The sequence below is a fragment of the Myxine glutinosa genome, chromosome 12 (assembly GCF_964187855.1).
Source record: "Myxine glutinosa chromosome 12, kmMyxGlut1.1, whole genome shotgun sequence".
Taxonomy (NCBI): Eukaryota; Metazoa; Chordata; class Myxini; order Myxiniformes; family Myxinidae; genus Myxine; species Myxine glutinosa.
Window position 1 is genome coordinate 46778917 of NC_136272.1, and position 15417 is coordinate 46794333.

The following is a 15417-nucleotide window of genomic DNA, read 5'->3' on the forward strand; positions in this document are numbered from 1 at the left end:
AAACAATTTAAATAATGTTCAAAGTCTATTTCTTCTTTGATAACATTTTTCTCTATTCCTTTCAACTTCTAATCACATCTTTCAATATTATTATCAATATATTTATAAGCATAAGCTTTAGCTCTCAATCCAACATATTCAGTCATTACCTTTCCTCCTAATTCATCCTTAAACTTTCCAATAACCTTTTTATTCTTTGAGGAAAACAACTTATCGGTTGACTTATAATTGCTCGTATCATACGAGTCACTATCCTCAAGCATATCTGAATAAACATCTTCCGTCTTAATTTCTAAAATGAAACTATCCATATCCATATAAAATAGAGAAACATTATCTTGATATTTCTTCTTCAAGTTATTGTAAAGGTAATCATACATTAATAATTCTGATAAATCAGGAACCGTCGTTCCTATATAAATAGGTTTATCCATTTTAATACTCTCTTTTTGCAAATCAATGGTGACAAAGTTCTCTGAAAACACCACTTCTCTTTGAAAACTAGGTTTATTAATTAATTTTGCTGCTTGCTCTAAAGATGTAGTAAGTCTTATGTTTTCTCTATTCCTAAGATGTTACATCGTCTTTCCAAATACAGAATTATTCATCAATTTATAAAAGTCTTTCTCAAAATCGGTTTTTGCTTCGGTTCTCCTTTGAGTATTAAAATCAATATACTCCTCCATCCAATGACTTTGGTTAAACTGTATAACTCTATGGACTTTCTTTACTATCAATCCTGCCAATACATATTGCTTCAAGTTCCTTTGGTGTAAAACATAATTTTCTTTATCATATAAGTAAGTAAGTAATTAATAATTTTACATATAAGTAAGTAATTAATTGTAGTAAGTTATTTTTCTGTTGGTTTACCTTTTATATTAAATGTTCGTTGATAATCACTTAGTCATTCTTCTTTCGGACACTCTTTGGTAGGGGCATATGGTAGGTCGTCGTGTTTATTATGGAGTTCTTCAGGATATTTCAAATCAACCTCAAAATAATACCCAACTTCCGAATCATCCAATTCTTGTTGTGAGGATGTACATCGTTACATTGGAAAACCTTTTCATAATCTTTCTCTTCAACCCATTTGAGTCCTCCATAAGGTAGAGCTTGAGGCATAGCCCATCCATACAAATTATTAGCATCGTAATACATCAGGTAAGAACTATCTTTTGTATCATCATAATTAGGAAGATACTTATTGTTAGCCTTAGCATATCTCTTAGAACATACTTGTGATATTCCTCCTCTTTTAGCCTCTTCTATCATCAAAAGCACATCTTCATCACTGATTAAATCCAACTTTTGTTTCGTCATTTTTAACATGGCACTCCAGGCTAATCCGGTAGCTGTGTAGCAGTGGACGGGATCCAACCCATATGATTGTTTATTATGACAAACGTTTCTAAACGTTTCAAATATATCAGCCAATAACAATACATCGGTTTTAAGATACAAATCATGATACTTTCCAAGGTTATTTATTTTAAACGTTTTCCAAATATTTTGTGCTTGAGTATATTCTTTATCAGTTATATGACATTTATTTAACTTGTTATAGAAACATTCTTTTGGGGGAAGTTGTATTTCCTTAAATCTTTCAAATGAATCCATGTAATCATACGGGTATATTCCCTTTTATGATAAGAGTTCAATTTCTTTTTTATCTGATATATACTCTGAGACACAGAAAGTTTTTAATATTTGATGCCAAGGTACATAATGGACTTGCCATAAATTTAAATGAGTCAAGAAACCTGATGTGAGTCGGATCATATATCTCTTTAGCTGTTTTATAGACATATCCTATTTTTGTATGTATTGTTTTAGTGAATGAAATGTAGTCCTGATCTGTGGTAGGAATTGCTGAAATACTCCCATATGTTTTTGAAAGTGTATTAATAAATAGATGTGTATCATAATGAGCGTTGTTGTGAAGAAAGACCGAAATGAAATTGGGGGTTTTATAATTGAGATTACATTCATTATGAGCCGGACCCCTATATTTACCGGTGAGATGACAATGGTCTCTAACCTTTGGTCCCCCAGTATCTTCCTTCCCATCAATTTTCTTTCCACAAATATGACAGATGCTATTTGGTTGCTTAAATTCTGTTTCTTCTTCTTTTGTTAGGGAGTTCATCGGTTTATCTCATTATCTTTCTTAAGCAGAGACAGTCCTTTTCTAATCGTTTTATAAACTCAGAAGCCACATCTTCTCCTCTATAAAGTTCTTGTTTGTTGTATTTGTCACCAACGGATGATTTGATATAATAACAGAAACCACAAAGAGTATGTTTTTGATATGTATTCGTGGATGTTTTGTTTGGTTTTGAAGAAGCGTCATTTATCTTTTCAATAATACATTCAAAGTCGGCATATATCACAAATGGGTGTTTTATAGTTTTATTAAAATCTTTGAATGTTATGTTTGAACCTTCTTCAGGCGTAGTAATTCTGACGGCTTTATGTTTACCACAGAATTCTAAGTGTTTGTTTAATGCTTCTTGGCTCCTGTGGGTGAGGGAGTGACATTGCAAACAGGGGTATATATTTACCATGATGTTTACTTGCTTGTGAAGAAATTAATCTTGAAAATTTTTTGTTGTAAGCGTAATGTGAATTTTCTCCTGAATTATAATATAAAAGGTTAATATGAGTTTCATCATTTTTATAGTTATCAGAAATGTACAAATTCTGAACGTTGTTTTTATCCGTTAGTCCATCAACATTAATAGATAGATTATTCATTTTCTCAAATTTAGGAATATCTTTCATGGACATTGGAAATGGTAAACCAGTAACATTTAACTCATTTTCATATTTCTCATAATGTGATACCCTTTGAACATGATGTTCAGCGGGATGTAGGTGTGCAAGAACAGACCATAGAAAACATTTATGATCTTTGTTTTGAATATTAATAATGGCCGTTTTATTTTTTTTATGACCGTCGGCAATTCAATGTAAGAAGAAGCTTTTAGGGGGTTCGATTTTAGAATATGTATATCGATGAAAAGTATTCTAGTAATAGTAAATCCACTACCCACAAGCGAATGATCTACCAGTTCTTCGTGTTCTATAAGTTTATCATAAACGTCCGTTAATTAGATCCCCTGGAGTGATAACGATAAAGTAAGGTTTTGTTCTCATATAGCGTTTTATAATAAGATCCCTTATTTCAGTATTTGGTTTTTTCAATTCCATTTTTACTCCCATATAAAATTTAAGGGGTTTAATCTCATCCAAAACATTCTTTACATAGCTTTTAACGGCGGGTTTGATTGTTTCAATCACCTCAGCTATTGATTTTGGTTCTGGGGGTGGTAAATTAAAAATCCTTATTTTAATATGTCCCCTAAATGCCCCATCGGTGTCCTTGACTGTGTATCCCCTCAACTTCATGTGTTTTTGTGATTTAAGAAGAGTAGGAAAACTCCTCTTCAAGACTGACTTATCACAAACGCGGCAATATTTTGTTTCTCGTTCGGGTGGAGCCACCATATGTAAAAGTTCGAGTGTTTTTAGGATTTAAGATGTCTTTTACGCTGACTTTTATAATCACGTTTACAAACATCACAATACCATGTTTTTGGTTTTTCTTGTTCAAGAGGAGCCATCATCTGTGAAAGTTTGGCTTTGTGTTTGTTGGTTTGAAGGTGTTGTTTATAATTGTTTTTATAATCGCGATCACAAACATTACAATATGTTGTGACCCGCTTTTTATATGTTCTCATATTGTTCATTTTATATAAGAGACAATTCTTGAAACTAAAAATCAAATTTTTTTTCCCACAACAAAATTAATAAAATTAAAATGTTGGTGTAAATGTCCACCCCAATGTGTTAAATAAGTTATGGCAAATCTTATCATGAATTGTTTATGCTCAATTGTTTTTAAACCAGTAAAATCTTCAAGATTACATTTATGATTATGTTTACACAATAACTGAAATAATAAATATTGCATATTCAGAATTTTTTTTCTATCTAGTGCTTCAGCCCTATCTTTACCTTGTTTTTCATAGTATCGTTTTAATAAAGTTTTAAAATCGGTAATTAGCGCTTGTTCTAAATGAGAAATATCATCCAGTTTCTTCTTGGTTAATGTTATATATATTAGATTAATATTACCATAATGTTTAGTATATTTTAATTCTTTTAGAAACATGGTGATATGAGTTTTCGTGATATTGGAATATTTTATAACCTCGTCTTCATGGTTTATCAAAAGTCTATATGCTTTAAACTTTTCATTCATATCGTTGTAAACCTTTTCTGGTATTTGACAATACTAGGGCATGCCCGTACTATATCTATATCTAAAATTATATCCCCCCCTCTATTTACATGAAATGGTTTGGTCCATGAAATGTTTTGGTTCATTCGCAACGCCAAAGCGAACGGCGAACGCTTTACATGAAATGGTTTGGTGCATGAAATGTTTTGGTCCATTCGCAACGCCAAAGCGAACGGCGAACGGCTTGCGAGTACAGTGACAATCCCCCCGGGGTTTTTATTAGTTGTAAAACATAGTTTAACGCCAACATAGTTTGCAAACGTGAAATAAATGAATACGCTCTCAAATGTGCCATCCGAGGCAGAGTGTGCCCGCCACGTTCGGCACACGCGATCGTTCGCTGCTCTCTGATTGGTTGAATCGTTTTTTGGACATAGCTCGGTAAGTAATTGTCCGATTAATATGAAACCTTGAAAAGGCACATCCTCGGGTCCCCAGCAATATACCTGGCAAGTTAAAAGTATATCGGACCCGTGGTTGTCGAGAAACAGCGGTCACAGACAAACAAACGTACAGACAGACAGAGATTACTGGAATTATAGATAGATTGTTCACCTTGATATTGAGTAATACATTTTTTTAAATGAGAAACTCTATTGTAAATTATTTTTCCTATTATATTTACTCTCTTATAATCATTATAAGTCATATTGGTGTTAAAACCTAATTGTTGGTTATTACACCCCAAACATGTTTTAATATTTGTGTTAATTATTTAAAAATCAGATAAATTTTGATTTTTACAAAATGTACAAGTAATATTAGCGATAGGTTTAATTTCATATAAAATGGGTATATTCCATAATTTTGACCTTATTATTTTTTTAACAATATCTAAAAACTCATTTATAACAGATACTTTCTTTTTAAAGATTGGATTACGTGTATTCATCGGTGATAATGGTTTAGATAAAATTGATTTACATTCATGTATCAATAATCCTGTCCTTACAATGTAGAACATTTTATCCTGATCCTGATTAATATTCTGTAATGTTTGTTCAATATTTGCAATATTTGTTTTAATATCACCTGATGTTTCATTATAAGTTACAATTAAATCTTTTATCCGATCTAATTTTCCACGAAGTACATCAAATTCCATGTTAAATTTATTAATTATTTCATTATCATTGTTAATAATATCATTCATTCAAGTTATTCATTTGTATTATAATTCTCATCCTGTGAAATAAAAAATTCAATAATTATTTTTGTGAAAATCGGAAATTTCGGGAAATTCGAGAAAATCGTGAAATCTGAAAATTATAATAATTAATTGGTCACTTCCGGTTTGTGGTGAGTCACTTCCTGTTTTTGAGTTGAGTCCGTTTTGGTTTGGTGTCAAGGGTGCAAGGGGTGTGGGGGAGGTTGGGGAGGGTGGGGAATGTTGGGAATGTTGTCTGGAGTGGAGGTGGCTTGGCCGTCCCCTTCTCTCATCTACTTGGGGACATCGTGGGCAATCCGTTGGGGGTCTTGACAGGGAAAAAGGTTAAGAACCCCTGTTCTAGACTCTAGACTCTAGAGGGTAATTCTAAATGGTAATTCTGAAGGGTAATTCTGAAGGGTAATTCTAAAGGGTAATTCTGAAGGGAAATTCTTGAGGGTAATTCTAGAGGGTAATTCTAAATGGTAATTCTGAAGCGTAATTCTAGAGGGTAATTCTAAAGGGTAATTCAAAAGGGTAGTTCTAAAGGGTAATTCAAAAGGGTAGTTATAGAGGGTAATTCTAGAGGGTAATTCTAGAGGGTAATTCTAGAGGGTAATTCTAAATGGTAATTCTGAAGGGTAATTCTAAAGGGTAATTCTCGAAGGTAATTCTGAAGGGTAATTCTGAATGAAAATTCTAGAGGGTAATTCTCGAGGGTAATTCTAAATGGTAATTCTAAATGGTAATTCTAAAGGGTAATTTGCGAGTGTAATTCTAAAGGGTAATTCTAGAAGGTAATTCTGAAGGGTAATTCAAAAAGGTGATTCCGAAGGGTAATTCTGAAGGGTAATTCTGAAGGGTAATTCTGAAGGGTAATTCTGAATGGTAATTCTGAAGGGTAATTCTGAAGGGTAATTCTGAAGGGTAATTCTGGAGGGTAATTCTAAATGGTAATTCAAAAGGGTAATTCTGGAGGGTAATTCTAAAGGGTAATTCTAGAAGGTAATTCTGAAGGGTAATTCTGATGGGTAATTCTGATGGGTAATTCTGATGGGTAATTCTGAAGGGTAATTCTAGAGGGTGACTAACGGGTTGTAAAGGGTAATTAGAATTGGTTTTAAAGGGTAATTTTAAAAGATTCTAAAGGGTTATAAGGGGTAATTCTAATGGTTTTCGTTTGTTTCTAGGCTTTGCTTATTTCATATTAAAAATGCCAAACTGAACCGCTTCCTTTGGACGTGGGTGCGATATATATCTTTTTTGCAGCGACAACATGTTACACCTGCAATGGTGAAACCTACCGTGGCAACGTGTCAGTAACCTTGTCTGGGAAAAAGTGTCAACATTGGGATTCTCAAGTCCCTCACAGACATGATTTCAAACCGTGAGTTTACATTTCCATTTTTTCTTTGTCAATCATTGGTTATTAATATACAACAACAACAACAACAACAACAACAACAACAACAAATCCGGCATTGTGTATTACTCGGTTTATTTTTTATGGTTACAGATCCATCAAGAATGGTCTACAGGAAAACGTCTGCAGAAACCCCAATGGAGAACCCTTTCCTTGGTGTTTCACTATGGATCCCAACACTAAATGGGAATTCTGCAAAATCCCGAAATGCAGTGAGTTTCTGAAATATAGACATTACTAAACATATGAAAAATAGAATTCATAGAACACCTTACCCCATGCAGTGTTGAGAAAAAGGACATGGGAAACTGTGTATTGGAAGAAGAATAATAATCTCACAGCTCTTCCTCCCTGAGAGTGGCAAATTTGATTGGTCGAGATGGCGTACAATTTTGCCCATGTACTTCTAAATTGAAAGTTTTTGGAAACGCAACCAAGGTGATTTGTGTTCTACAGTAATCAAATATATAAATCAATTAAAATAACGTGAAGAGACTTTAAAGGTTGTAGAAAAAAAGCATTGAATCATAAGTTTACCACCGTTGATTGGAGGTGGAAGTTTACCACCTCTTTCACACCACCTTATTCATCACACATTAGTTATTCATGCCCGTTTGTGCCTTTTATGACATCCATAAAAACGGTAAATTTCCTGTTTGGAATGATTTTCAATTTTGTTCAACTGCCAGACAGGCAGAGAGACAGACTGAAGCAATGCCGCACTGTGCGCATGCGCACTCGAGACAAGATGCCGCACAACTTGCTAAATTTGAGGCCGAGGTACTGCTAAAGTGCAGGTGTTTCGATTCATGTTCCAATTCGCGTTCTACAGTGTTCAAAGTATAAAATTCAATTGAAATGAAGTAATTCCTCGATCATCGACTGACAGACAGAGTGAACCAATCGCTTCTCCCAGCTTTGCACTAAGTGTGCACAGTAATGATAGAAAATTATCAAAACAAAATGCGATGGATATCAAGCAGTCATCCATCTTTCAGGATTGAGGGGATGGTCAGACTGGATCAAACCCTTCCGGTTTGGGGTTCTTAGCACATGCATGGAGAAATCTGAGCTGTTCCTTTCCACCACACTAAAGCTGAGTTTTCTGAACAGGATTTGTTGTGTTTTGTCATTCGTCTAAGTCACGGGTCGGCAACCTATGGCTTGTGAGCCATATCTGGCTCTTCTACGATCCCAATGTGGCTCGCAGGACCTTAAAGTTTATTGGTGCACATATAGAGATCAAATAAACAGGCCAAACACAATTCAAAATACAGTCGGACCCGCTATTCACGGGTTCCGCATATTCGCGCTTGATACAATGAGACCTGTTTCTCTATTCGTGGAAAAGTGTCCTGCAAATTCGCGAGTTTTTTTTCTATTTGCGGTCGTGTTCCGCGAAATCGCGGTTTTCTTTCCTATTCGTGGCCATGTTCCACGAATTCACGGTTTTTCAGGGGCGCAAAAAAAAAATTCATGAGCCGCTAGCTTGACCCATTTATAAAAAAAACATTTTTCACCAGCCGTGCACAAAGCAGCTGGACATACGCAAAAAAACATCTTCTACGAGCCACGAGTATGACCTGCTTCTGCATTCACTGCTGTGTGCTTTGCGTTTTCAAGGCTTTCGCGGCCGCACTATAATCGAGAGCTTCACGGGATGTTCCACCAGCTGCATAACCAATCATCCCCACGAGTTACTGTACAGAATGAAAACACTCCACAGTATCTATTAGTGCAATTGGCTGTCTCCCTTTTCCCCATTGAAACTGGCACGGCATCATGGATTTTCATCGACATTCATGGGATTTGCCACGCCATTTCCGGGATTATCGCCGACATTCACGGGATTTGCCTCACCATTTCCAGAATTTTAATCGACATTCACAGAATTTGCCTCGCCATTTCCAGAATTTTAATCGACATTCACGGGATTTGCCTCGCCATTTCCATGACTTTCATCAACCTTCGCGGATTATCGTCAACATTCTCGGGATTTACCTCACCATTCGCGGATTTTGCCTCGCCATTCACGGTTTATTCCTCTCTATTCATTCTTGATTCTTGCGACTCAGGAACCTATCCCCACTTTTCCATTGAAACAATGCCTCACCATTCGTGGTTTCACAATTCGTGGCATTTTCCAGGAACGTATCCCCCGCGAATAGAGGGGTTCCACGGTATTGCGATATTTGTTCATAAAACATGTTCTAAATGTCCACAGGTTGTAATTATGTGGTGTATATCTTATAATGGGACAAACGCATATGGTTATGTATGTATGTTTGTGACTAAAACGTCTTCTTCTTCAAATTATCTTTACCTTCTTCAAATTTCCTTTGAAATTCTGCCATGTTTATATATACTGTATATATTAAGCTAACCAAAGAAACACATTCGTGACTTACCTGTATTCATCAGTGCAAATATTTTTTGTTACTTTACATCTTAGATCATCTATCTATAATGCCAGTAATCTCTGTGTGTCTGTCTGTGTGTTTGTCTGTGACCGCTGTTTCTCGACAACCACGGGTCCGATATACTTGAAACTTGCCAGGTATATTGCTGGGGACCCGAGGATGTGCCTTTTCAAGGTTTGTAATTAATCGGACAAGTACCTACCGAGCTATGTCCAAAAAACGCTTCAACCAATCAGAGAGCAGCGAGCTATCACGTGTGCCGAACCGTTAATGCAATGCAAGCGTTAATGCGTTAATGCAAGGCTTTTCTTTTTTCCCCTCTTCTCTTTCTACTTTTCCTTGCGATTAAATTGCAAACAGCCAAAATACGTTGGCGCTAATTGAATAATCGTAACTGCGATATGCCAACTTCCGGACAGTGCAGCCTTCCATGTTGTTGTTGTTTGCAGCAGCTGTTTGCAGCAAGGCAAGGCTTTTCTTTTTTTCCCTCTTCTCTTTCTACTTTTCCTTGCGATTAAATTGCAAAAAGCCAAAATACGTTGGCGATAATTGAATAAATGGGCATTAATAGATAGATAGATAGATATGCGATATGCGAACTTCCGGACAGTGTGCGCGTTACGAGCTGACCGCCATTACGGTACGTAATTCGATTTCTTATGCGCATTATTTCTCCCAATTCAGTCAGAGCGAAGGGCGGAAGCGAAGAGCGTTGTTATTTTTTGTTTACGGGCGTACGGGCGGGGTAGAGCGTACGGGTAGCGTTTTTTTTTTTTTTTGGCAAGGAACGGGCACCCACGTACGGGCAATGCCCTAGTCTATCTATAATGCCAGTAATCTCTGTGTGTCTGTCTGTGTGTTTGTCTGTGACCGCTGTTTCTCGACAACCACGGGTCCGATATACTTGAAACTTGCCAGGTATATTGCTGGGGACCCGAGGATGTGCCTTTTCAAGGTTTGTAATTAATCGGACAAGTACCTACCGAGCTATGTCCAAAAAACGCTTCAACCAATCAGAGAGCAGCGAGCTATCACGTGTGCCGAACCGTTAATGCAATGCAAGCGTTAATGCGTTAATGCAAGGCTTTTCTTTTTTCCCCTCTTCTCTTTCTACTTTTCCTTGCGATTAAATTGCAAACAGCCAAAATACGTTGGCGCTAATTGAATAATCGTAACTGCGATATGCCAACTTCCGGACAGTGCAGCCTTCCATGTTGTTGTTGTTTGCAGCAGCTGTTTGCAGCAAGGCAAGGCTTTTCTTTTTTTCCCTCTTCTCTTTCTACTTTTCCTTGCGATTAAATTGCAAAAAGCCAAAATACGTTGGCGATAATTGAATAAATGGGCATTAATAGATAGATAGATAGATATGCGATATGCGAACTTCCGGACAGTGTGCGCGTTACGAGCTGACCGCCATTACGGTACGTAATTCGATTTCTTATGCGCATTATTTCTCCCAATTCAGTCAGAGCGAAGGGCGGAAGCGAAGAGCGTTGTTATTTTTTGTTTACGGGCGTACGGGCGGGGTAGAGCGTACGGGTAGCGTTTTTTTTTTTTTTTGGCAAGGAACGGGCACCCACGTACGGGCAATGCCCTAGTATCATCAATGATCCAAAATCATCATCTGGTAGTGGGAGAGGGGTTGGGGTGAACTGATGGTGGGAGGGGGGTTTCAGCACGAGAGATTAACCCATACCCCACCACAATCGCTCGTGTATTGGAATCTCCATCCAAAATTCCAGTTTTCCCTCCTGAGAGTTTCCTTTTGTATCTATCTTGTCCACCCCATGTGTCCTCGCCAACCCTTCATTCCTCCCCACGCCCATAGTTTGTCCAAGTCTCCCTCTATCTTGGCCTTCATCTCTTAATCTCTGTGGAATGGAATGGGAATGGAATGGTGGGAAGCAAAATATTGCTATTTGAGTTAAATGTATATAATATTTGAAATAATGATGGTGTTTGACAGCTAATGGATTGTGCAAATATAATGGAAAACTCAGTTTGTTGATGCAATGAATGTGACTTGATGGTATGAATGTTGATTTTTTTTTTTTTTTTTAACAGAGAAGAAAGATCCCATGGTAGACAACAGTAAAATTACCTATGACTGTGTGCGTGGAGTTGGCTCAAACTATCGAGGAAAACTGGCTATCACCATGTCAGGCTGGACATGCCAGCACTGGAACAGCCAGCACCCACACAAGCATGATCGCACACCGCAAAACTACACCTGCAAGTACGTGTCTCTCTGAAAGATAGCTTATTAATATGTACTTTCAAATGCTATTATAAATAAATAATTGCATGAATACCAAGGATACTAGGAAATATACATGTACATTAAATATAACATGAGTTTGAGTGACTGAACTGCCATCTTGGGGAAGTTCAGTAACTCAAACTCCTGGGTTTTCCCATCAGCCATGATCTTTCTTGCACAAACCACATTTCCAAATTCGCCTCCAAAGCCAGCTGCCGACTGGGCATCCTCCGTCATACAAAGTCCTTCCTTGGCACAACTGAACTCTTATCCACCTACGAGGCCTTCATCAGCAGCTTCATGGAGTATTGCTCTCTCCTCTGGGTTAGTGCCCCTGCCTCACTTCTTGCTCAGCTTGACACCGTGAAAACCAAGGCTGTCAAGATCATTGGAATCTCCCGCACTGAATCTGAGTCTATCACTTTGCCATCACAGACAGGTGGTCTCTCTGTCTTCTACTGCCTCCTTTCTGGTCTTGCATCCTCTGCTCTTTCCATGGTTTGTCCCCTTCATGTTTCTGCAGGGCACAGACGGTCCACCATCATCCCCCTTTTGGTGAAATACCTAAATCCAGGATCATTGTTCACCTTCACTCATTTGTTCCTCTTTTTTCTTGCCTGCAGAACCAACTTCCACATCCTCTTCAATACCATCTTCTCGCCAGGTCTTCAAGACAGCTGTTCACCACCATCTTATATCATCCCTAATCCAAAATCATGATCTTTTCTACCCTTGTTAACTGTTCCATCCCACCACAAGCTCTCCTTCTTCCAGATCTCCAGTTTTTCCCTCCTGGGATTTTCCTTCTGTATCCTCCATCCTGTCCATCCCACACTCATTGTTTGTCCAAGTCTCCCCCTTCAACTCTGTTAGTGTTTCCCTCTTCCCCCTGTCACTACTGTTCCTTTTGGCATGCTACCTCCTGATCCGTTCAACGTTCCGTTCAATCTCGAGCCTCAACTCTAAATACAAAATAACTAAACAAGATGGTGGACCTCGCACTGTTTTCCAAGGTGTGCTGAGATAACTAAACACAAAGGAGTGGCAAGTGGTCTGAAGGACCAAAACACAAGCATTTAAATATAACAAGCGTTACGCCTAGGTCCCCCGTCGGTGAAGTGATGTGAGTTGAGTTGACAAAGTGGAAGACGCAGAAAACATGGAAGAGTCGATAATATTTGCAAGTGGGTTGGAGACACACCCACACACCAGATTAGAAGTTAGTAGTTCGTTTATTTTTCAAGATATTCCGCTCACAAGGTTCAGACATATATGGTGGCGGCCATCTTGGACTTTGACGTGGCGACCCAATTTTCAATAGCGTTCTTCCTTATGCCTAGATACAGTCGTGCACCAGATTAGAAGTGAGTAGTTGGTTTATTTTTCAAGACATTCCGCTCACAAGGTTCACATATATGGTGGCGGCCATCTTGGATTTTGACGTGGCGACCCAATTTTCAATAGCGTTCTTCCTTATGCCGAGATACACCCACACACCAGATTAGAAGGTGGTACTTCGCTTATTAGTCCCCTACCGGTGTACACCGGAAGGGACTATAGGTTTGCACGCCGTCCATCCATCAGTCCGTCCGTCAGTCCGTCAGTCCGTCCGTCTGTCAGTCAGTCTGTCAGTCCGTCACGCAAAGAACAGTTTTCCGGATTTTTTTTCTAAACTCTTCATGCTAATGATTTCAAACTTGGCACATGGTTTCTTCATGATAAGTTACAGATCGAGTTCGAACTTCACGACGTTTCGATCATTTTTGACAAAGTTATGGCACTTTGAACTTTGGGAATTCTGATAATTCTGATGATCCTTAACTCAGTGCCATTTTAAGTTTTAATTTCCTTTAAAAAAGATTTTCTCTGCAATAATATAATAGGACCGATTGAGATCGCATTTTCACCGTAGGGGGGACTCGGTCTGTGGAATATTTTAATGGTAATTATGACGTCACAGGTCACGTGGTTCGGCCGCCATATTGTTCCTTTTTCTCTGCAATGGTTGAACAGATCGAGGCCAAACTTTGCAGGCAGAATCGCATGCCCATGACGAATAAAAAAAGTCAGCGAGCATGACGTCATGCGTCACATGGTTTCAGAGTTATGATGTTTTTAAGCATGAACCTTTAAAACCGAGCTCCTCCATCATTTTTGATCCAATCGAGGGGAAACTTTACAGATCTGTTCAGTATGTCAGTCTACTAAAATGTCCTTTTGGAATTTGCGATAGGGCACGTGGTTTGGCAGATATCGTTAATTAAACGAAAATATTTTTTTTTAATGGATATCTCTTGTTTATTCTAGAGTTCTCCTCAAGCCGCACCGCGCGCCCTCAGCCTCGTCTGCGAACGTCAAAAGCACGACACAGCGCGCACTTTTGGGAGGGGCGGAGCCAAGCCGAGCAACATATATATATACACATCGATCATTGATTGTGAACCGGAAAATATAATATATTACTGATATTTAGCGACTCGAAAGGTTCTTTATCAACAACTTATTTTGTCGTGCTTCTGCTGACCTGTCTGCAAGGTGTATAAATCGAAGTCCCGAATGCGAATCACAGGTGAGCCCGTCCTGAGGTAATTAGCGATTGGGAACGATTCAGAACCTGTGGGTAAATAACCCTTGGTAATTTCCCCAACAGTTTTCCGGATGACAGACTGCCGGTAGGGGACATGTATTGCAGCGCAATACTCAGAATGCTTGTTGTTGAAGATATTCCGCTCACAAGGTTCAGACATACATGGCGGCGGCCATCTTGGATTTTGACATGGCGACCCAATTTTCAATAGCGTTCTTCATTATGCGTAGATACACCCACACACCAGATTAGAAGGTAGTAGTTCATTTATTTTCAAGATATTCCGCTCACAAGGGTACGCATGCATGGACGGACGGAAGCATGCACGGACGCACACATGGACGTAGGGTAAAACCATAGTCCCCCTTTCGCTCCGCGGTGTGACAGGGGACAAAAATGATATTTTATGCTTAACAAATGTCCCGTGACGTAATCAAATCATTGCTTCACAGGTCCCTGGAATCAAACTTTTGCCGTAACCCTGGTGGTGAGACCTCTCCCTGGTGTATCACCACAAATCCAGATGTCTTCAGGGAGGCCTGTTCCCTGCCTTTGTGTCAGGACAACATTGAGGCCAGAACGTTTGAGGAGCCACCCATCCACCCCCGGATAATTCCTACTTATGGTTTGCTTTTTTATTTTTAATGATGGCAAAAAAAAGGTTTGGTAATATTTAATCATGATTCTTGTTATTATGATGATAATTATTACTATCAAGTCAATTACCATCTTAATCCAGTCATATTTGTGCTAAAACTGCCCGTAATGATAACGCGATGATAACTAACTTGCTGTTGCTCTAGATCCAGATGAGTACTAATACTGATCTCTTGACCTAGATATTAATATTGCTACAAATTGGGTATATTGAGTAGATCCAGAAATTGCATGTTGACACCCTGTGAACAGGATGGTACGAGAGAGAGAGAGAGAGAGAGAGAGAGAGAGAGAGAGAGAGAGAGAGAGAGAGAGAGAGAGAGAGAGAGAGAGAGAGACTTTTAAGCTCTTTTTATTATAAAAGTATAAAACAAGAATACCACCAAAAGCAATCAATCAGGGCAATCAGTAAAATCATAGCAATCCCGAAAGGAAAAAAACAAACGGTGCACTGCAAACCCAGCAACAGAAAGGTGCAAATGCCAGAAAAAAACAGCACACGATAAGAAACACCCGCACTGTATTATACGGAGATTAACAATTTGTTTTCCTGGACCTCACAAATCCCTCCAACACACCAAGTCGCAACAAAATTAGCAAGGTCGTTTGCCATTTGG

At 38.4% G+C, this 15417-nt stretch overlaps 1 protein-coding gene across 1 annotated transcript in view; it reads left to right on the forward strand.

The window, feature by feature from the left end:
• Positions 1-15417, forward strand: part of LOC137437858 (apolipoprotein(a)-like) — a 110633-nt gene that overhangs the window by 20143 nt on the left and 75073 nt on the right. Inside the window, exons 2-5 of the mRNA XM_068132534.2 lie at positions 6723-6840; positions 6970-7088; positions 11361-11532; positions 14596-14768. Coding sequence (XP_067988635.2) covers positions 6723-6840; positions 6970-7088; positions 11361-11532; positions 14596-14768 — 582 coding nt within the window. The remainder of the gene's footprint in view (positions 1-6722; positions 6841-6969; positions 7089-11360; positions 11533-14595; positions 14769-15417) is intronic.